We start from the raw sequence: 21,526 nt of genomic DNA, 5'->3' as shown, positions 1-21,526 counted from the left end.
TCTAGACGGATTCATGGTATTTAACACAGTGCTATATATGCTGTCTCAAGCATATTATGTTGATCTTCTCTGCCTTTAGAGTATGCCTGTAATATCACCTTTGCCTGTAATATGCGGTCTCAAGCATCCCTTCCACATTCATTCTCATGGTAACCAACACAATAAAAAATCATACATCCTAATGTACTTTTTTTTATCCTTGGTAAGGAACTCTATAAGATATATCAATCACTACCTAGAAACACTTACATCCCATAGCAGGTTAAGTTAAAGATGATAATGACTGGCAATAACTTTATGTGACATTTTAACCACTACCCTCAAAGATTTATTATATATACCAATCCCCATAGCAAGTGAATATTAAGTTGACAATGACTGGATATATTAAATTCAGCAAATTCATCAGCCAATAAGCATAATCAAGAAAGGGTATGATGATCATAAGTCTTACAAAGGTAATATGAGGAGAAACCATGGGAACAATCAGATCCATCAGCGGGGAGCCAACCACCACCGCCACTCTTCCCCATTTCTTCTCCTGCTTCCTCCTTATTTCATAGTTAATCAACGTCTCACACGTAGTTGCAATTAAAACTAAAACACACACTTCTATGGAAGTAGTTTATCAAAATAAGATAGATCTCTCGACAATTCAGAATATTTCAACGGCCATGAACATCAGTGAGAGTAATGTCATTAACAGAATTGCTATTTTCTCCACTGGGGTAAGCACCGGAGGTGCTGTCGTCATTCTTGACGTGTGTCTTCCTTCCGGACGTAAACGCAGGATGCTTGGGAGGAGGAAAGTCATTGGCCTTATGACCAAACATGGACACAACAGAGGGCATGTCTGGTCTATCCGAAGCATTTTCTTGTACGCAAAGCAACCCAATGTGTACGCACTTCATCACTTCGCTCTCATCATAAATCTTTTGGTTCATTAGTTTGTCTACGATCTTTGTTGCTTCACCTTTGTTCCATAGATCCCATATCTACAAAATAAGACGAAATAAACAATATTTGGTTATGTTATGTTCTGCTTTGATCCAGGTTTATGTAAAAAAAATTGCATATTCTAGTTACTTGTCCAACTAGGTTCAAAGATTCCTTGTGGAACGCACTGTTTTTCTTCCCTGTTATGATCTCTAAGATCAATACTCCGAAGCTGTAGACGTCGGATTTAACGGAGAAGTGACCCTCCATTGCATACTCAGGTGACATATATCCACTGTGACAATGAGATTGAAAACGATGTAAGGTTGAAAGATTCTGCACAGTTCAATGTGAATTATAAAAGACTATCTCACTATGTTCCGACGACACGATTTGTGCTTCCTCTGATTTGGTTGCCCCCAAAGATTCTCGCCATGCCAAAATCCGCAATCTTGGGGATCATTTCATTGTCAAGAAGTACATTGCTGGCCTTGAGGTCTCTGTGGATGATCCTCAGTCTTGAATCTTGATGAAGGTACAAGATTCCGCGAGCAATCCCGTGTATTATCTCCATCCGTTTTGGCCAATTTAACTCCGATCTCTGCTCTTCATCTACGTGAAACACAACACCATAAGATCTTTCTGAATTGGAAGATTCGAATGTGTAGACTACATGCATCAGACAGGTTGAACTTACCGAATATGAAACAGTCTAGACTCTTGTTTGGTAAATACTCGTATACCAACATCTTCTCTTCCGATTCAACGCAACATCCTAACATCCTCACGAGATTCCGATGCTGTAACTTCGATATCAACTTGACCTCGTTCTTGAACTCTTCCATCCCTTGGCCTGAGTTTTTAGACAACCTCTTCACTGCTATCTCCGCACCGTCTTCTAACACGCCCTGAGTAGATATCGTTTTTGATTGAAAACATCTTAAACATTCCTTCCTACTTATTGAACTTAAAGATTGTTCTGATGGAGGAGTATTGTTAAAGATTTGCATAACATAAAAAGTTCAGGCATATTTGAAGATGCAGTTTGCATCTTCCTTACCTTATAAACGGGTCCGAAACCACCTTCTCCAAGCTTGTTACGGAAAGCAAAATTGTTCGTCGCTGTAACGATTGTGTTAAGCTCAAAGAGAGGTAACTCCCATTCTCTCCCCCGGTCCTCTTCAAATCTGAATGGAGAACCTGGAGCCAAGGTTGTTGAGGATCTTCTTTCCCTGTTCGACTCTGCAGGTGAAAATTTGCAAAATAGCCAGTTGTGAGATAATCAAGAAACATAAAAGCTTGATAGATACATCGTAGAGATATTCACTTACTTCGTCGCTTCCTTACGTAACAGAACGAAATGACGGCTAGTAACATTACGGCTGCAATCAAACTGATGACAATGATAAGGACTCTCCTCTTCCGTAATAAGCCATCTTTGTTCCACCGCTCTGCAACAAGTAAGCAAACCCTTACTAAGTACTTCAAAATACTTTAGATTGAAATGTTTCTTATATTCCCTATGTTCTAGATCCCTCAGAAATCATTAGAATGCATTTATAATTATACATACCTATCTCTTCCCTGTCTGCACGTATGTAGAAATCTTGTCCCGTGTTCATGTATATCCTCGCATCCAACATATCGCCGTGCCATGTCAAGCACCCTCTTGCTCCCCCCACACCTTCATGGTAAGCGCTTGCGTAAGCGACACAAGAGCAGTTCCCTAAGCACCTCTGTTTGCACTCCTTCAGTGTTATGTTCATATCCACACTTGCAACTGATGTGTCGGGAATCTTCACGCGCTTTAACTTCACAAACCCTTCTTTCTCACGGCCGCATATTGAAGCGTTGTTTTTCTTAGTACACCCACCGGAAGTGTCCCTCAAGAGCCAATCCCGGGGCATCTTCGGCTCAAAACCAGGTAGGCATGTGCACACAAACGATGCTGAACCTGTGGGATCGCAGTAACCGTTAAGGCCGCAGTGTGCATAATTGTCGCATTCCTCTTTAGGAACCGACCAGTACACATTCCATTTCTTCTCCGTTTCGACCCATGTGAGACGCTGCACGTTTCCTGTCTCGTTCACCATCATTCTTGTTAGGACTGAAGCATCCGTCACACGGTTGGTTGTGGATACTTCGTCCTGGTTATTAACAAACGAGCTATGGAAGATAGAAGAGCCTCTTCTTCTTGACATTCCTGGCACACCGCTCCATCCCAACCCGGTCCAGGATCCCGTACGCCACCATGGGGTCAGACCTTTGTACAGAATCAGCTGCGGGAACCCCGTGCGATTTATCCGGTATGTGAAAGCTCCAGAGCTTGGGTCACCTGGAGATTTCCAAGACGTTAGAAAGCGATCCAAGCCGTCTTTTCGTGTGAAACCCAACCTCATAGACGGAAGAGAAGAGTCCGTAGGATGATCAAAGCTCTCCCAGAAACCTTTCCCTGTAACTGAGTCAAGCAGAACAAGGTTCCCTAGAGGAGAGAGTCTCGCAACTAGAGTTGGTTCCAGGACACTGTCTGAAACATTGGTCGACCAGAGAGGTTCTGTTGTGTTGGCTGATGCATAGATGCAGAGGTTCCCACTGCTGCTGAACCTTATCACCCCAGATGTGTCATTCATGGGACTGTCTCTGTTAGCAACCCATACAACAGTCTGCTCAGAGATTTGAGCATACCAAATCCCGACGTAACGGAGGTTTGAAACTCCAAGGCTGAAGAATCCAAATGCAAACCTCTTCCCTTCAGAGATTATGACATCACCATCTCTCATGGAATGTGTTCTCATGATCGTATCGTCGCAGGTACAAGACTGGAGGAGGCAGAAAAACAAGAAGAAGACGAAGACGATCTTCATTTCAGTGTTTGTTTCAGAACAAGAGTTTCCATGAAGCGAGCAAATGCTGTCGGTCTATATTAAAAGCCAAGTGGGCCACACCTGAAATAGGAAACTTGTATCGTAGTGTTCTTCTGTGTCTTTTACGGAGCAGTTAACATCGGTCATTTACACCCATTGTAAGAGAAGAGTCATGTGACATAGAAAATTAGACGAACAAACAGGGAACCAGTAAATAGTCAAGTCAATACAAGTCTTCACTAAATACTAAATAGCCAGGCCCCGTTTACCTAGAATAATAAATGTATACTGATGTAACGGCACAATCATACTGTGATATTTGAAACCTGTTTTTATAAACAAATTTCTAAGTGATTAAAACTTACAAAACAAAACTCAAAGTTAGTGGTAAATAACTAAATATACACTTCTTTATATTTTCTTCAAACGCTAATCCTCCAAAGACACCTAGAAAAAAAGTACATCAATATGCTCTAGAAAGGTTACTGTGCATCTACTTTTGCATTTCAGATTTCGCAGTTGAGCTTGGAAAACTCTCAGATTATGTAAGGAGTAGTAAACCAAATTCAGCTTGCACATAATCAATCGTTTGCACTTTGCATTACCTCTGGCTTCCTTCTAATGGAACAGAACATCAAGGCAATTAGAAAGAGTGAGGGATCTCCTCCTTCCATATGAAACATGCTTACTCAACCTATCTGAAACAAACAGCAAACATATAAAATGATTTAGATTTTAAGGTCATCTGTATAGAGGTGACCTGAATAATATACATGTTCCATTTAAAAATAAGCGTTGCAAACTATGTATAGAGTTACATGTCTCAGGTATGCAAAGGTTAGCTATGTAGCTGTGACTACTACACGTAGATAAAACTCTGCTTCAGAGACTATAACATTGCCGTGTATCAGTGGCGCTCTTCTCATCTAAACAAACGATTCGTTTCACTTCCAAAAACTCTCTTCTTGTTGAACATCCACATCACCATAGGAGCCAACGTAAGACGATTTTGACTCAAAAGCAAGGCAATACGCTCTTACGAAACCATTGGCAACCACCATATGTAGAATCTGAATCAAATCAATTGCCTACCTAAACTCCAATGACTCCTTGACCGGCGGCGAATGTAATCGAAAGCAAGGCACAGATCTCTCTGCTTCGGAGACTATAACATTTGACATATATACTATCTACTATCATCCAAGCAATTGATTCGTTTCACCTCCACTTGTGTGAATGGAGACTTGAAATACCAAAAAAAAAGCGTAATATGGCGATTTTCTGCCCACGGCCGGCCGGCGATGCGCGTGGCTCATACGCGCCGTCGAAGCAGGGGAATCGCATTCCTACTACTGGAAACGGATTCAACTTTACGGTTTCGCCCTTCTGTTTAAGTCGAATTTTCAGTTTGATTGCCATTCCCTTAGAGAGAGAGAGAGATTCTATTTAGTTGCTATGGGCCTTGATTGGGCTCAGTCGGATCTATTTGCCTTTACTCGAAAATTGAAATTTTAGAAAGCCATAGTTATTTCAAAAAAAGAAATTGTTCCCGCTTTTCTGCTCGTTTTGAAAAAAATATCTAATCTTTAAAATAATTGGAGAATATATTCTGTTTTTTTCAACTTAAATACAGTAATAATACTCACTCTATGGGTTGATTACTAAACCTAATTTTTTTTTCTTTCGAAGTGTTCCCAGCCGCCAAAACCTTTGTTCTTAGATCTATAGCTTCCCCGGTGGTTTGGCTTCGTCACCGCCGGGGAGGCTCTTTTCTACTTTCTCTCATGTGGTTTATTTTCTCCATTCCAATTTCGTCATCTTCTCATATTTTTTGTCCGGCAGTGTTGTTTGACGGTCTCAAATACAACTTTTTTGTGTTCTTGGTTGATGCTAGAGAAAGGAAGGTGTTTTAGTTCTCTTCACCGGTCCAGTCTCAAGTTGGTGGTTTCATATCCATAGCTCTCGTTCTCGCGGAGGTTTTGATAAATGGTTCGTCGGTGGTGGCGTTTGTCCGGCCATATATGTGGCTGGTGTTTCCAGATACGTTTTTGCTATCCCAGTTAGGGATTAGTCCTTGTTACCTGATAGAAGCAATGTAGCGGCTGAAGAGATTGCCAAAAGTGTTACTCGTGACAATAGGCGTACGGGGTCCATCTTGGTTATCTGACCTCATCCTTGCTGAGGCGATTTCAACTATCAACCAGCATCTTACATGAAGCTTGGGTCAAGACAGTCTCCCGGGAGGTCTTCCCTAATCAAGCTTCCTTGGTTAGCTTCATCTGCAGAAGTTACTGCTTTGTTTACTTTTAAAAAGCACCTAAAAAAAAATACTCACTCTATTTTTTACTACTTGATGTTTTACTCTAATGCACAAATATTAAGAAAAACCACTATATCCGTTTCAAAATAGATGATGTTTTATAGAGTTTTTCATGTTTTAAAATATATGATGTTTTCATATTTCAATGTACTTTTTAACTTTATCAAAAACTGTGTAACCAATCATATTTTGTAATCTGTTTTGTGATTGGTTAAATAATTTTTAATTTATATTTTAATGATATTTTTATAGATAAAAGACAAGTTTCTTAATAGTTGTGTCACATCCTAAAACTTTATGTATTTTGAAACAAAGTGAGTATTTTTTAACAAAAGCATCACTAAATTACAATATATAGTTAATTTATTTAATTATAAATAAAAATAAGAAAAATTCAATTGATTACACAGTTTTTGATAAAGTTACATAGATTTGTGCAAACTTCATCTATTATGAAACAACAAAACTTCTCTAAAACATAAATCATATTGAAACGGAGGAAGTATGTTTGAAGTCTTTTCAGATAACACGTTCCTCGTCTTCTCTGTGTTCTTGTTCACTCAAGCATACATAGAAATATCACCTTTAGATTATGCCTGTAGCATCACTTTTGTCTACACATACATAGAAATATTGTCATGAACTCTAATAATCCATGGTATTCAACATACTGTCTATATATGCGGTGTCAAACATCCACATTCATTCTCATGGTCACCTGACACAATAAAAAATCATACATCTAATATGTTTGGCATCCTCTTTGGAAAAGAACTCTATAAGATAATATCAATCACTAACAAGAAACACTTACATAGTTACATCCCATAGCAGGTGAAGTTAAAGATGATAATGACTGGCAATAACTTTATGCTTTTTATTTCTCCTAAAGAGTTTGTGGAAAAAAAAACTTTTATGTGACATTTTAACCACTACCCCAAAGATAAACTCAGTAAATTCATCAGCCAATAAGCATAATCCAGAAAGAGTATGATCATAAATAAGTCTTACAAAGGTAATAAGAGGAGAAACCATGGGAACAATGAAAACATCAGATCCATCAGCAGGGAGCTAACCACCACCACCACTCTTCCCCATTTCTTCTCCGGCTTCCTCCTTGTTTCATAGTTATCAAAAATAAGATACATCTCTCAATAATTCAAAATATTTCAACGGCCATAAACATCAGTGAGAGTAATGTCATTAACAGAAGCGCTGTTTTCTCCACTGAGGTCGTCATTCTTGACGTGTGGCTTCCTTCCCGACGTAAACGCAGGATGCTTGGGAGGAGGAAAGTCATTGGCGTTATGACCAAACATGGACACAACAGAGGGCATGTCTGGTCTATCCGAAGCATTTTCTTGCACGCAAAGCAACCCAATGTGTACGCACTTCATCACTTCGCTCTCATCATTAATATCTTGATTCATTAGTTTGTCGTCTATGACAGCTGTTGCTTCACCTTTGTTCCATAGATCCCATATCTACAAGACAAGACGAAATAAACATCATTTGGTTATGTTATGTTCTGATTTGATCCTCTGTTCATGTAATTCTTTTTGCTACTTACACGTCCAACAAGGTTCGATGATTCCTTGTGGAAAGCACTGTTTTTCTTTCCTGTTATGATCTCTAACATCAATACTCCAAAGCTGTAGACGTCGGATTTAACGGAGAAATGACCCTCCATTGCATACTCAGGTGACATATATCCACTGTGACAATGAGATTGAAAACGATGTAAGGTTGAAAGATTCTGCACAGTTCAATGTGAATTGTAAAAGACTAACTCACTATGTTCCGACGACCCGATTTGTGCTTCCTCTGATTTGTTTTCCTCCAAAGATTCTAGCCATGCCAAAATCCGCAATCTTGGGGATCATTTCATTGTCAAGCAGTACATTGCTGGCCTTGAGGTCTCTGTGGATGATCCTCAGTCTTGAATCTTGATGAAGATACAAGATTCCGCGAGCAATCCCGCATATTATCTCCATCCGTTTAGGCCAATCCAACTCCGCTCTCTGCTCTTCATCTACGTGAAACACAACACCATAAGATCTTTGAATGTGTAGACTAGACTACAAGCATCAGAAATCTTGAACTTACGGAATATGAAATAGTCTAGGCTCTTGTTTGGTAAATACTCGTATACCAACATCTTCTCTTCTGATTCAACGCAACATCCTAACATCTTCACTAGATTTCGATGCTGCAACTTCGATATCAGCTTGACCTCGTTCTTGAACTCTTCCATTCCTTGGCCTGAGTTTTTCGACAACCTCTTCACTGCTATCTCCATACCGTTTTCTAACACCCCCTGAGTGGAGAGAGACACAACGTAATTTGTTTTGTTTGACGGAATAGTATTGTTAAAGATTTGCATATGCATAAAAAGTTTAGGCACATTTTGGAAGATGCATTGTACCTTATAAACGGGTCCGAAACCACCTTCTCCAAGCTTGTTACGGAAAGCGAAATTGTTCGTCGCTGTAGCGATCGTGTTAAGCTCAAAGAGAGGTAACTCCCATTCTCTCCCCCCCTGATCCTCTTCAAATCTGAATGTGTCACTAATATCAAAAGAACCTGGAGCCAAGGTTGTTGAGGATCTTCTATCCCTGTTCGACTCTGCAGGTGAGAATGTTTCAAAATAGCTAGTTGTGAGATAAGCAAGAAACATATGAGCTTGAAAGATACATCGTAGAGATATTCACTTACTTCGTCGCTTCCTTACGTAACAGAACGAAATGACAGCTAGTAACATCAAGGCTGCAATCAAACTGATGACAATGACAATGACTCTCCTCTTCCCTAATGAGCCATTTTTATTCCACCGCTCTGCAACAAGTAACCAAACCGGTACTAAGTACTTCAAAATACGTTAGATTGAAATGCTTTTTCTATTCGTCAAAATTATTAAAATAGATTTATACATATATACCTAACTCTTCCCTGTCTACACGTATGTAGAAGTCTTGTCCAGAACTCAAGAGTGACCTTGTATCCAACATATCACCGTGCCATGTCAAGCACCCTTTTTCTCCTCCCACACCCTCGTGGTAAGCGCTTGCGTAACCGACGCAAGAGCAGTTCCGTAAGCACCTCAGTTTACATTCCTTCAATGTTATGTTCATATCCACACGTGCAATTGACGTGTCGGGAATCTTCGCGTTCGTTAACTTCACAAAGCCTTCTTTCTCACGGCATAGTGAAGTTTCGTTTTTCCTCGAACACCCGCCCGTGTAGTCCCTCAATAACCAATCCCGGGGCATCTTTGGCTCAAAGCCAGGCAGGCATGTGCACGCTTCTGAACTTGTGGGACGGCAGTAACCGTTATGGCCGCAGTGTGCATAATTGTCGCATTCCTCTTTAGGAATTGACCAGAACACATTCCATCTCTTCTCCTTTGCGCTCCATGTGAGACGTTGCACCTTTCCTGTCTCGTTCACCATCATTCTTGTTATGACTGAAGCATCCATCACGCGGTTAGTCATCGATACCTCGTCCTGATTATTAACAAACAAGATTTGGAAGACAACGCCGCTCCATCTCAACCCGGTCCACGACCCCGTACGCCACAATGGGGTCAGACCTTTGTACAGAATCAGCTGCGGGAACCCCGTGCGATTTATCCGTAACGAGAAAGTTCCAGAAGCAGGGTCACCAGGAGATTTCCAAGACGTCAGAACGCGATCCAAACCGTCTTTTCGTGTGAAACCCAACCTCATAAACGGAAGAGAAGAGTCAGTCGGATGATCAAAGCTCCCCCAGTAACCTCTCCCTGTGAGTGTATCAAGGAGAACAAGGTTCCCTAGAGGAGAGAGTCTCGCAACTAGAGTTGGTTCCGGGACACTGTCTGAAACATTAGTCGACCAGAGAGGTTCTGTTGTGTTGACTGATGCATAGATGCAGAGATTCCCTCTGCTGCTGAACCTTATCACCCCAGACGTGTCGTTCATGGGACTGTCTCTGTTAGCAACCCATACAACAGTCTGCTCAGAGACTTGAGCATACCAAATCCCGACGTAACGGAGGTTTGAAACTCCAAGGCTGAAGAATCCAAATGCAAATCTCTTCCCGTCTGAGAATATGACATCACCATCTCTCATGGACTGTGTTCTCATGATCGTATTGTCGCAGACACAAGACTGGAGGAGGGAGAGAAAGAAGAAAAAATTGAAGAAGACGATCTTCATTTCAGTGTTTGTTTCAGAACAAGGGTACGAGAAACTGCTGTGAGTCTATATTAAAAGCCAAGTGGGTCACACCTGAAATATAACAAACTTGTATCTTAGTGGTCTTCTCTGTCTTTTGTGGAGCAGTTAACATCGATCATTGACGAGAAGAGTCATGTGACTTAGAACATTAGACGAAGTAACAGGGCACAAGTAATAGTCAAGTCAAGTCCATACAATGACAATCCTTCACTAAATAATAAATAATCAGGCCACGTTTACATACAATAATAAATATATACTAATGTATCAACACGGCACAATCATATTTCTGATATTTGAAACCTGTTTTTATAAACAAATTTCTCAATGATTAAAACTTACAAAACAAAACTCAAAGTTAGAGATGTAAGCTAAAAGAAAGTAAATATAAACTTCTTCATATTTTCTTCAAGCACTAATCCTCCAAAGACATCTAGAAAAGTAGAGCAATATGCTCTAGAAAGCTTGGAAAACTCTCAGATTATTGAAGTAGTAAACCAAAATCAGCTTGCACATAATCAATCGTTTGCATTACCTCTGACCTCCTTATTATGGAAAAGAACATTAAGGCAATTAATTAGAAAGAGTGACGGATCCTCCCCCTCCCATATGAAGCATGCTTACTCAAACCTCTCTGAAACAGCAAACATCTAAAATGGTTTAGATTTTATATGTGTTCATTTTAAAATAAGAGTTACAAACAATGTAACAAGTTGCATGTCTCACGTAATACGTTACCTATGGCTGGCGCTGTGTCTACTGAAAAAAAAGAAGAATAAGAGGCATTGCATATGGCAATGTTATAGTATCTGGATCCCTGGTTTCTCTGCTCCAGAGACTATAACATTGCCATGTATATATATTAATGGCTCTCTTCTCATCTAAACAATTGATTCGTTTCACCTCCACTCGTTAAGAGTTGAAACTTCAACACGAAAACAATCTCGTAATATTCAGAAACACCAAAACTCTCTTCTACATCCCTAACTCTCGCAGATAGAAACCAAGTACAGATTTCTCTGCTTCTTCGTAGACGACTACAACATTGCCGTATACATCCAAACAATTGATTCGTTTCATCTCAACTCGTGGCTCACACGTGCCGACGAAGCAGGGGAATCGCAGTCTACTACTCTTGAAGCGGACTCAACTTTACGATTTCAACTCTACGAGAGAGAGTCTATCTATGGGCCTTGGTGGGCTCACTAGGATCAATTTGTATATACTTAAGATTAATGAAGCCCAAACTGAAACATTTGGGAGGAGCTAAGTGAAAAACATAGGCGCTTGCCGCGCTGCGAATTGTTCCCGCTTTGCTACTTACTTTTGAAAAATATCTATATTTTAAAAGAATTGGATAATATATTTTTTTTTCTCATAAATGAAGTAATAATAGTTTCTTTCTGTTAACACGTTCATCCTCTCTTTGTTGTCGTTACCTATTCTCTCATCCCTCCGGACCCGGAGCAAATCAGGTGACTGTTAACACCAAAAAAAAACAATGAAGCGCCCGGAGCCTTCCACGGATCTATCCTTTACCGGAGAGCCCATCCCAGCTGAAGAAGCTATAGCGAAATGGCCCTCTCGCTATAGATCTTCAAAGGCTAGAGTATCTGCCACAGTGGGAACTCCAAAGGATGGGTAAATGTTGTTTCTTTTTTTCCTCAGTTAAATTCTCTCGAAACGTTCTTTATCTTGTGTTTGTGTTCTTGAAACAGTGAAGAGAATCTGGAGCAGGCTAAACGTCACTACAGCCAAGCTCTTGTAGATGGAACTCTTTTCAATCTTGGTGACGATGTTTACGTTAAAGTAAGCTCTCTTTTATTTTCCGTTATTAATTGTAGTGTGTTGTAGTGGCATTTCTTCTGTTGACTTTATAATAGTGAAAATAGATTTGAGAAAGTTTCTTAATTTAATCCTATAGTTAATTGTATCTGATGCATTTTTTTGGTTTAGGCTGAGGACGGGAACCCGAATTATATCGCAAAGATTGTTGAGTTTTTTGAAGCGATTGATGGTGAGCCGTACTTTAGAGCTCGATGGTTTTATAGACCTGAAGATACGGTGAGATGTTACTGTGTGTTGCGGCTTTGAGCTGACTATAAGTAGATTTATCTTCTTGCTCTTTGCTAATTGATGCTCTTGTTTATTGTTATTAGGTTATCAAAACCCTTGCAAGTGAGGTACAAGAGAAGAGGGTGTTTCTTTCCAATGTTGAGGATGATAATCCCCTCAATTGCATTGTCTCCCGCGTTAATATTGTGAAAGTTCCAGCCAAGGTATTTGATTTGATTACAATGAGTTCAGAGTAGCGTAGTTGCACGAGAAGTTTTCTGATTGCGTGTCACTTTTTTTTTGCAACAGATTGTTTCCGGAGCTGAGGAGAGAGTTATACCGCCTTGTGATTTTTATTACGATATGAAATATGAGCTAGCTCACCTGACCTTTTCAACTGCAGCGGATGGTACTTGAGTTTTGATCATTCATATTCTTGCTAACTTTGTTCATAGTGTTTTAAAGACTACTGATGATTTCTGTCTAACCAAAATGTACCAACACAGATGGTGATGCGTCATCAACAATTTCAAGTGAATCTGATTCCAACTGCATTCAGATTCCGCAGCAGAAGGAAAAGTTCTTGCTTGATCTATACAGTGGATGTGGAGCAATGTCAACTGGGTTGTGTATGGGGGCTTCCCTCTCAGGCGTAAAGTTGATTAAGGTAGTGTTCCACTTCCACATTAAAATTTTGTTGTATTTGTGCAAGATTTTACTTAGCTTTTTCTGATTTTCAGAAATGGGCAGTAGATATCAACAGCTTCGCTTGTGATAGTTTGAGACTGAACCATCCTGAAACTGAGGTAATTACTTATTGCTGATTTTGTATAGTGTGTTAGGAAGTTGATTGTCCACACATGTGATCAGTTGATTTTAAATGTTGAGCAGGTTAGAAACGAAGCTGCGGAAGACTTTCTAAAATTGCTCATAGAATGGAGAAAGTTATGCCAAAAGTTTGGACTTATTTCCACTACGGAGGTAATAGAATCAGATGGTGATTCGGAAGATGAAGAAGAAGATGGCGATGAAAATGATGACGCAGATGGAGATAGTAACGGCTCTGACATTCCACCTGAAGAGTTCGAGGTAGACAAGTTCCTTGATATTTGTTTTGGAAATCCTAATGGACTTAAGGCAGAATCTGCATTTCATCTTAAGGTACACGAACTTGACTATAATCTGGAATCTCCATTACATATAAACAAAATTTTTATTCTTTGTAAGATGTAATTCAGACGTTTGCTTTTCTTTTTTATCTCAATACTCTCAGGTGCGTTGGAAAGGTTATGGTCCTGATGAAGATACTTGGGAGCCTTTTGATGGGTTAAGGTAACTATTCCATATCTCTATTTTCCTTTTGTAGTGATGTTTTATTGTTATTGATGTTCTTCACACTATATACAACAGAAAATGCAAAGATAAGTTAAAGGAGTTTGTGACGACCGGGTTCAACACTAACCGATTTCCCCTTCCGGTAAGTCGCGTTACTTCTTTACTATGCGTTTGATGAATGAGGCAAAACCAATAGTTCTATTAAAGAATATCATCATTTTTAAAATAATTGTTTGGCTCATCATCTGAAATTTTATGGTTTTTAACTTCAGCCTCTTCAAAATATGTTTCTTTCCCAGGGAGATGTTCATTTTGTGTGTGGAGGTCCTCCATGTCAAGGAATTAGCGGCTTTAACCGTTTCAGAAATAACAAAGCACCACTTGAAGATGAAAAGAATCGGCAGTTGTTGGTGTATATGGACATTATAGACTATTTGAAGCCAAATTATGTGCTCATGGAAAATGTCGTAGATCTCTTAAGGTTTTCAAAGGGATTTTGTGCCCGTTATGCTGTTGCTCGTCTAGTTGCGATGAACTATCAGACAAGATTAGGCATGATGACAGCGGGTTCTTACGGTGTTCCTCAGGTCAGAAATAGAGTATTCTTGTGGGGGGCACAACCAACTGAGGTAAATATTAGTTACATTATATATATCAGTAAGTTATTGTCTTATAAGAAGTGATCCTTATTGCTCTCATAATTTGGTTAACAACAGAAACTGCCACCTTACCCTTTGCCTACTCACGAGACTCTCGCTAAATGCTTAACCCCTACAGAATTTGAGGCAAGTGACAAGTCATTTTGTTATGAGGACGTTTGTACTTTTCAATCTCATAGACTCTTGCCATTATCGCATTGCTTATTCATTTGTTGTAAATGCAGGAAATACAAGTTGGATATAGGCAAAGGAATCTTCTTCAGTTAGAAAAGGCTCTTACTCTTGCAGATGCGATAAGCGATCTCCCACCAGTGTGTATCTAAACCTTAAAATTGTCGTATTATGAAACCTTATGTCTACATAGTTCATCGGTCACCTTTTTTTTAATGCTGCAGGCGACAAATTATGAAAAAACCGATGAAAGGAAATATGATACAAGACCTCAAACAAACTTTCAGAAGTTCATACGTCTTTCAAGAGCTGGTGAGAATCTTAACTCCATAGAGTTTCCCTTGATGCTTACCTGTAATAACCAATGGTCTTGTTTCAGAGTCAATAATCCCCCTGGATGGTGGAGATGCTTCAAAGTCAAGAATACTGTATGATCACCAACCACTTGAACTAAATGACGACGACCTTGAACGGGTTTGCCATATTGTAAAGAAGAAGGTATGAGTCACTATCTTTTTTGATGCGATTCGTTATAGTACTTCCTTTAATGGTTCAATATGTAATAATCTCATATTCTTGTTATGGACTCTTATTGCTACAGGGTGCCAACTTCAGAGATTTGCCTGGTGTTATAGTTGATGAAGACAACAAAGTGAAATTTGACCCTTCTGTAGAACGACCAAAACTGAAATCTGGAAAATTTCTGGTACAAATGAATCCATTCTCAGCTCTGTGTATTTTTTCAGTTCCCATTTTTCTGCAGCTTCATATTGACCTGGCTTGTGTTTTTGCTTCAGGTTCCTGATTATGCAGTGTCATTTGTCAATGGAAAATCGAAAAAGTGACTTTCTCTAACTAATATGCTTCTTTTGGATCCTATTTCTCATTACCTTGTATTTAATTCACTAAAGTAACTCATCTGCTAACTGAATGTCAGGCCATTTGGTCGTCTGTGGTGGGACGAGATTGTTCATACAGTTGTGACAAGAGCAGAACCTCACAACCAGGTAAGTTTTTTTTTTACATTTCCATTTGCCTATTTCCTCTGCCCCTTTGAATTCTTTAGTGACCTCTTTGTCACAGATTGTAATCCATCCGTTGCAAGATCGTGTATTAACAGTTCGTGAGAACGCCAGAATACAAGGGTTTCCTGATTTTTATAAGCTATGTGGCCCAATAAAGGAGAAGTAAGTCCTCACTTCCTGCTTCTTTACAATCATTTCTAGAATTTGCTTTGTGTGTTTGATGTTGGAGATTCTAATATGAAAAAAACTGGATTTTCAGATACATCCAGGTTGGGAATGCGGTGGCTGTCCCTGTAGGGGTTGCGTTAGGATATGCTTTCGGGTTGGCAAGTCAAGGGCTTACCGATAATCAGCCTGTAATAAAACTCCCCTTCCAGTATCCTCAGTGTATGCAAGGAAAAACTGAAGAGCACTCTGCTTGAGAAGGTTAAAAAGGAAAGGTCTGTCTTCTCATGCAAGATTCAAAGGAAGAAGATGAATGTCTTGATTGGTTAAGAGTATTTTTATTAGTTTACATTGAAACGTTGTTGTGTGTACTAAATGAGTAATGACCCATGTGGGTCTCACTGAACCAAACAAAAATTGTGGTTACTAGCAGATTCTATGTCGGAACAATTTGTTACTGTTTTTTTTTTCAAACTTAAAAATAAACCATTGATATTTGTTACAGCAATTCCGCATCATCTAACTCAAATCATATGCTTTAGGCGAGAACCAAACACAATCACACAAAGTGGCATCAATTTTCAGAATTTAGGCAATGCGCCAAGTTGGTTTTAACCAGATTTCTGATAAAAGCTCTACGAACAACCTTTTGTTCATTCATGAGAAAAGCTACAACCTGTCTGAAAGCTAGACAATTCATGTCGATGATGCAGAAAGCTAAGCCTCCTTATCCTCCAAAGCCTTGAGCTCTTGCCTCCATTCCTCCAACTTAGAGAACTTCTCCAATTGCTCCGGCTTTAGGTCTTTGGGAGCAGTCTTCTGCTGCTGAGCTTCTGTGAGTCGGATCTGCATATATGTTAACAGAAGATGACAAACAGACAATTACACAACCCCGCTAGATTGCAGGTTTCTGCAACAACTTGGATCATCATATCTCTCACACCAAAAACATTCTCAAATCTTATTCTAAAGCAAGCTTGGGAAGTTTGAAATCTTACTTTCTTCTTAAGTGTACGTATTCTTTTCTCAGTGTCTTCTCTTGCAGTTCCTGGATTGGGTGCTTCTCCAAGTTCCGAAGTAAGAGACGCTACATCCTTATTTGAAGAAACGTCTAAAGCCTCCAAACCAGAAACCAATACATTAACAGATTGGGAACCATTGCTTGGAGTCACAACAGGAACAGCTTCTTCTTTGTCTACATTACTACTAGCTGATCCATCCTCAGAGCTGGTACCTTTTTGCAAAGCAGCCTACAGAGGTGATAATATGGAAGCATGTTACAATAAATGAAGATGAAGCTTACACATGGATAAGAGTTGAGACATATACCTGTAACCTCTTCTCTTTCTTACGTTCGTTCTTCTTAGCAGCTTTGGTCTTTGGTTTAGGAGTTGGATCCGGTTCATAACCTGGAGGTCCTAGTGAGGCCAGCTCCTTCTTCATCTATTGCAAAGAAAAATACAAGTTTTGAATGAATACTGTTCTATCTACATTTTATGCCTTGCTTCAACCGATAGAATTGATTCAAATCGACTACAAACGATTCATATCCAGGAGAAGTAGCAGAATAGTGTTGAGGGAAAAAATATTATATACCAAAGAACCTTTGGACTGATAAACGACAACTTCATCTTGAGGAACATATCCAGCTCGAATCCGGATGGGTTTGCGGAGAGTACCATCAGGTCTACGTGTAGGCTCCAGAATCCTCTCACCTTCTTTAAGGTTTTTGCTCAGTTCAGCCATTTGCTTCTTCTGTTCCCCGATTCTGTTGCTGCTTCCCATCTGTTTCAATCACCCTCGTCACTTGTCTTCTTTCCCAGCTATCAAGTTCTCCGTTTTCTGTATCAAAAATTCCAGGGATCATTAGACATCATGGACTCCAATATTAACACAGTAAAACAAATCAAATTTTTGGTTAACAGATGAACTGAATCCAACACTTTGCGAAAGAAGCCAAATGCGCAGCAGTATAGTTAACATATTTAAGCTGACTAGGGCCTGAAACATGACTCGTGTATTCATGCACACCAAATGACTTACGACAACCACACAAACAGCCAGTGAGACAATGCCTTAATATATTCATGCAATCAAAAGTCATTTAAAAAAAACTAATCAAGACAGGAGGCTAGTCACTTAGTTCAATATCTCAACACTCACTTTTGACCTCCTCCTCTAAAGATTAAAGTACAAAGTCCCAAGCTTTCTTTCTGTATAATCATCAAAGCACAAAACTTTAGGGACAATATCTCACTGGCTGCTATTAAGAACCACAAGCCAAATCTCCAATACAAATCCTAAAATCATTACTTCTTTAGATTCAAAGTTTGACCACTCTAAAGCTCAATTCAATTTTCTCTAATTCGTCTCCTCGCAGTGAAAATCAAACGAATTTAGCTAACCTATTTTCTGCAAGCGACCAGAGAGAGAGAGAGAAGGAGAGAACTCTGACCTAATGAGATGCAGGTTTTCGCCGTCGCCGGAGAACCCAAACCCGGTTAAAAGCAAGCGGTTATGAGAAAAGAAAAAAAAAAAAGTTACGACAGGTTAATAGTCTTTGGACCGACCAAAGGGTTTAGTTTTAATTTAGTTTGTTGATGACATCATCATTGTCTGGGTTGACAATGTCACACGTCGACTAAAAATCAAAAATTTAGCGTTCAACCTAAGCCCAACATTACCTAAACATCTCTCTCTCTCTCTCTCTCTCTCTCTCTCTCTCTCTCTCTCTCTCTTCCCTTGTCGGCTTTAGGTTTCTTCTCCGGGAGGTATTTTCGAACCCAACCAACGCCGGTGACCGACTTAATCATTACCCTTTCTTGCTCCCACCAAGTCCAAGTCAATGAGAAAATGCTCCTTATTTTAAACGTGTTAAAGATCCACCATACCCAACAACAACAAGCTACGTTTCCTCCTCATTCTCTCGCATTGGTTTCTCACCCTCGCCGCCATGTCAAGGTTTGTTTTTTCTTATTTGTTCCTCAAGCTTGGATTGTATTCTCATAGACCCACCACCAATTTCGTATTTTTATTGTGGATTCTGATCCGAGACTCATTTATGATCCCAAATGCAGATTTTTTTTACTGGATTTATGTATAAAGTTCCAAACTTTTAGGAGTGTACGTCTTACTGTTAATCAGATCCTTCTTTAGCCTCTCTTAGCTGATAACTTCTTTCTCTCTTCTTTCAGATTTTTAATCTTTAGAATCGTTGGAAAACAAAAGGAATATCTTTTATTAAATCAGAAAGAGAGAGCTTCCCAAGCTGCTCTAAGGTCGCCTCAGTTCAGAGTTTACACTTCCTCCTCTAGGATTCCGAGTAATGGACTTTGTAAAGGAAGCTTTTTGAGTAATCACCTGTCGCGCCGTTGTTGTTCTACTACTACTACTACTGTCTCTGCAAGAAATGTAGTCACTCATCATGCTCAAGTTGCTTGGAACAGGCTTCACCGCCAATGGAACTTACCTCGCATAAACACCATTGCTCAAGCTTTCTGCTTGTCTCTCACCCGTTCACACCTCTTAATCCCCGGCATCGCTGCCGTCACTTGTGGAAAAGTAGCATGGGCGGCGCAACGAGCTCCCTTAGATCCCTATCCTTCGCATAAATCACTCTACACAAGGGCCAAGAACGGTCCCATCTTCCTCACTTCGTTGTTGTTTTCGGTTATAGAGGGTTTTATTTTGATAGGGAGAGCTTTCTACATAGCTTGTTTGTTTACTCCTAGTGTTCTGATGGGTCTGGTTGTTGAAGTGTGTGGGCCACGGTTTAGGAAAGTGTGGCTTGAGATGGTTCATCGAACTCTTGAACGAGCAGGTCCTGCTTTCATCAAATGGGGTCAATGGGCAGCTACCAGACCAGATCTCTTCCCTCAGGATCTATGCTCCCAGCTCTCAAAGCTTCACAGTGATGCTCCTCAGCATAGCTTTGCGTACACCAAGAAAACTATAGAGAAGGCGTTTGGTCGTAAACTCTCCGAGATATTCGAGGAGTTTGAAGAGGCGCCGTTAGCGTCAGGGAGCATTGCTCAGGTCCACAGAGCTTCCTTGAGGTTTCAGTATCCAGGGCAAAAGTCAAAGTCTTCTTTAGTTGCTGTTAAAGTTAGACATCCAGGCGTAGGTGAATCTATAAGGAGAGACTTTGTGATAATCAACTTCGTGGCGAGGGTATCGACTTTGGTTCCTGCTTTGAAGTGGCTGAGACTGGACGAGAGTGTGCAGCAGTTCGGTGTCTTCATGCTATCTCAAGTCGATCTCGCGAGGGAAGCTTCTCATTTGAGCAGGTTCATATACAACTTCAGGAGATGGAAAGATGTTTCTTTCCCTAAACCTGTGTATCCGCTTGTGCACCCTGCTGTTCTGGTGGAGACTTATGAGCACGGAGAGAGCGTGGCGCGTTACGTTGATGGCGTGGAAGGACATGAGTGGATTAAAACTAGATTAGCTCACATTGGGACTCATGCTCTCTTGAAGATGCTCCTGGTAAGAGAGAGCATCTTTGTAGTCTTTTTTTTAATAAGATCATGCCTTCATTGATGCTATGATTTCTTCAGGTTGATAACTTTATTCACGCTGACATGCATCCGGGGAACATCCTTGTCCGGAAAAAGGCTTCTCGTGGAGGTCTTTTCAAAACGAAGAAGCCACATATCGTTTTCCTTGACGTGGGGATGACTGCAGAGCTATCAAAGAACGACAGAGAGAACTTGCTTGATTTCTTCAAGGCGGTTGCGCTTAGAGATGGCAGGACTGCTGCTGAGCGAACGCTTAAGTTATCTAGAAAGCAGAACTGCCCCAATCCAGAGGCTTTTATTGAGGTAATGATAAGTTCCATATTACCTCAGAAAACAGTTAAAATTGTCAGATGTAATTCGAGATTCTTTAAGTATGTGATGAATGATGATACGTTTATGTTTTGGCAGGAAGTAGAAGAAGCATTCAAGTTCTGGGGAACCGCTGAGGGAGACTTAGTGCATCCAGCAGATTGTATGCACGAGTTACTTGAGAAAGTAAGGCGCCATAGAGTTAATATTGATGGGAATGTATGCACCGTGATGGTGACAACACTAGTTCTCGAGGTGAGCCAAAATCTTTGCTTCTTTTTTTTTTCTTCCAAAATTTCAGTTTTGATTTTCAGTATCATGGAGCTTTTGGTATACATAGGACCAAAAACTAAGCTTGTTGTAGTAATTGAGCTTAAAGATGTAGCCTAGTTTGATCCGGTTACTCTTTATAACAAATCTAAAGTTTGTTTCAATCTGTTGTTAATGGATTTTGGTTATTATAGGGTTGGCAACGGAAGCTTGATCCAGGATATGATGTGATGCACACGCTGCAAACAATGGTGCTGAAAACCGACTGGGCTAAGTCTCTTTCTTATACGGTGGATGGTCTGATGGCACCGTAGGAGAATAAAAGGTTTCAATCTTTTTTTTTCAAATGTTGTTTGTCATCATAATAGGAGTCGACAGGTTTTACACATCTTAGATGAAAGAACATAGAAAGAAAGTACATGTTCTTGTTTATTTTTCATTCTTTTTTTAATCTCCTTTTTTTCTTTTTGTTGGTATGGATTTTGGTTCATTCTAACTCCATCATAGATTTGTATTTACGCGGTTGATGTCCTGTATTAACCGCCTGTTTGTTCTCTTAACCGAAGAACAGTGAACATAAAACAATTAGAAGGACTGCCTGTGAATGGTCCAGAGAATTTGAATAAAGTGTTCACGTCCATGTACATCTCTCTGCCTATCTATCTAGTTGTCTTGTACACCTTGTG

The 21,526-nt window shown here is 39.9% G+C and overlaps 5 protein-coding genes across 13 annotated transcripts; 2 read left to right on the top strand and 3 right to left on the bottom strand.

Moving 5' to 3' along the window:
• Window positions 1-363: 363 nt before the first annotated feature.
• Window positions 364-5,247, bottom strand: LOC106349810 (G-type lectin S-receptor-like serine/threonine-protein kinase RKS1). Of its 7 annotated transcripts, none has more exons than XM_048782166.1 (11): window positions 4,619-5,201; window positions 4,406-4,498; window positions 4,070-4,126; window positions 3,882-3,919; window positions 2,510-3,755; window positions 2,268-2,387; window positions 1,997-2,178; window positions 1,634-1,844; window positions 1,311-1,548; window positions 1,087-1,231; window positions 364-995 (listed from the first exon to the last, which is right to left on the bottom strand). In XM_048782166.1, exons 3-11 carry the CDS (start codon window positions 4,107-4,109, stop codon window positions 666-668), a joined length of 2,550 nt encoding a protein of 849 aa, XP_048638123.1. In that variant the 5' UTR covers window positions 4,110-4,126; window positions 4,406-4,498; window positions 4,619-5,201; the 3' UTR covers window positions 364-665. The 7 variants fall into 7 exon arrangements, with proteins under 7 accessions (XP_048638123.1, XP_048638124.1, XP_048638122.1 ...); XM_048782167.1 differs by having other exon boundaries at window positions 4,893-5,201; XM_048782165.1 differs by having other exon boundaries at window positions 4,070-4,498; window positions 4,619-5,247.
• A 1,843-nt stretch (window positions 5,248-7,090) lies between these two features.
• On the bottom strand, window positions 7,091-10,678 carry LOC106389441 (G-type lectin S-receptor-like serine/threonine-protein kinase RKS1). Of its 2 annotated transcripts, XM_013829692.3 has the most exons (7): window positions 9,059-10,678; window positions 8,836-8,955; window positions 8,546-8,745; window positions 8,227-8,437; window positions 7,915-8,152; window positions 7,691-7,835; window positions 7,091-7,604 (listed from the first exon to the last, which is right to left on the bottom strand). In XM_013829692.3, exons 1-7 carry the CDS (start codon window positions 10,311-10,313, stop codon window positions 7,290-7,292), a joined length of 2,484 nt encoding a protein of 827 aa, XP_013685146.2. In that variant the 5' UTR covers window positions 10,314-10,678; the 3' UTR covers window positions 7,091-7,289. The 2 variants fall into 2 exon arrangements, with proteins under 2 accessions (XP_013685146.2, XP_048638131.1); XM_048782174.1 differs by lacking the exons at window positions 7,091-7,604; window positions 7,691-7,835 and having other exon boundaries at window positions 7,914-8,152; window positions 9,059-10,349.
• Window positions 10,679-11,711: 1,033 nt separating this feature from the next.
• Window positions 11,712-16,252, top strand: LOC106349859 (putative DNA (cytosine-5)-methyltransferase CMT1). Its single transcript, XM_048782163.1, has 20 exons — window positions 11,712-11,975; window positions 12,053-12,143; window positions 12,291-12,398; window positions 12,494-12,613; window positions 12,699-12,798; window positions 12,896-13,056; window positions 13,130-13,195; window positions 13,281-13,550; window positions 13,663-13,721; window positions 13,800-13,866; window positions 14,024-14,353; window positions 14,441-14,509; window positions 14,608-14,694; window positions 14,779-14,866; window positions 14,934-15,052; window positions 15,156-15,260; window positions 15,352-15,395; window positions 15,492-15,561; window positions 15,638-15,741; window positions 15,839-16,252. Exons 1-20 carry the CDS (start codon window positions 11,836-11,838, stop codon window positions 15,999-16,001), a joined length of 2,361 nt encoding a protein of 786 aa, XP_048638120.1. The 5' UTR covers window positions 11,712-11,835; the 3' UTR covers window positions 16,002-16,252.
• Window positions 16,253-16,264: 12 nt separating this feature from the next.
• Window positions 16,265-18,387, bottom strand: LOC106349960 (partner of Y14 and mago-like). Of its 2 annotated transcripts, XM_022720640.2 has the most exons (6): window positions 18,200-18,291; window positions 17,908-17,957; window positions 17,341-17,586; window positions 17,074-17,187; window positions 16,743-16,994; window positions 16,265-16,590 (listed from the first exon to the last, which is right to left on the bottom strand). In XM_022720640.2, the coding sequence occupies exons 3-6, from the start codon at window positions 17,527-17,529 to the stop codon at window positions 16,462-16,464; spliced, it is 684 nt and encodes a 227-aa protein (XP_022576361.1). In that variant the 5' UTR covers window positions 17,530-17,586; window positions 17,908-17,957; window positions 18,200-18,291; the 3' UTR covers window positions 16,265-16,461. The 2 variants fall into 2 exon arrangements, with proteins under 2 accessions (XP_022576361.1, XP_013645374.1); XM_013789920.3 differs by lacking the exon at window positions 17,908-17,957 and having other exon boundaries at window positions 18,200-18,387.
• Window positions 18,388-18,433: 46 nt separating this feature from the next.
• On the top strand, window positions 18,434-21,484 carry LOC106389445 (probable serine/threonine-protein kinase abkC). The gene is made up of 5 exons (XM_048782164.1): window positions 18,434-18,705; window positions 18,939-20,229; window positions 20,301-20,564; window positions 20,670-20,825; window positions 21,035-21,484. The coding sequence occupies exons 1-5, from the start codon at window positions 18,698-18,700 to the stop codon at window positions 21,152-21,154; spliced, it is 1,839 nt and encodes a 612-aa protein (XP_048638121.1). The 5' UTR covers window positions 18,434-18,697; the 3' UTR covers window positions 21,155-21,484.
• The last annotated feature ends 42 nt before the right edge of the window (window positions 21,485-21,526 follow it).

This window comes from Brassica napus, chromosome A6 (genome assembly GCF_020379485.1).
Source record: "Brassica napus cultivar Da-Ae chromosome A6, Da-Ae, whole genome shotgun sequence".
Taxonomy (NCBI): domain Eukaryota; kingdom Viridiplantae; phylum Streptophyta; class Magnoliopsida; order Brassicales; family Brassicaceae; genus Brassica; species Brassica napus.
The sequence above is the reverse complement of the archived record's forward strand: the minus strand, read 5'-3'. Positions and strand labels throughout refer to the sequence as shown.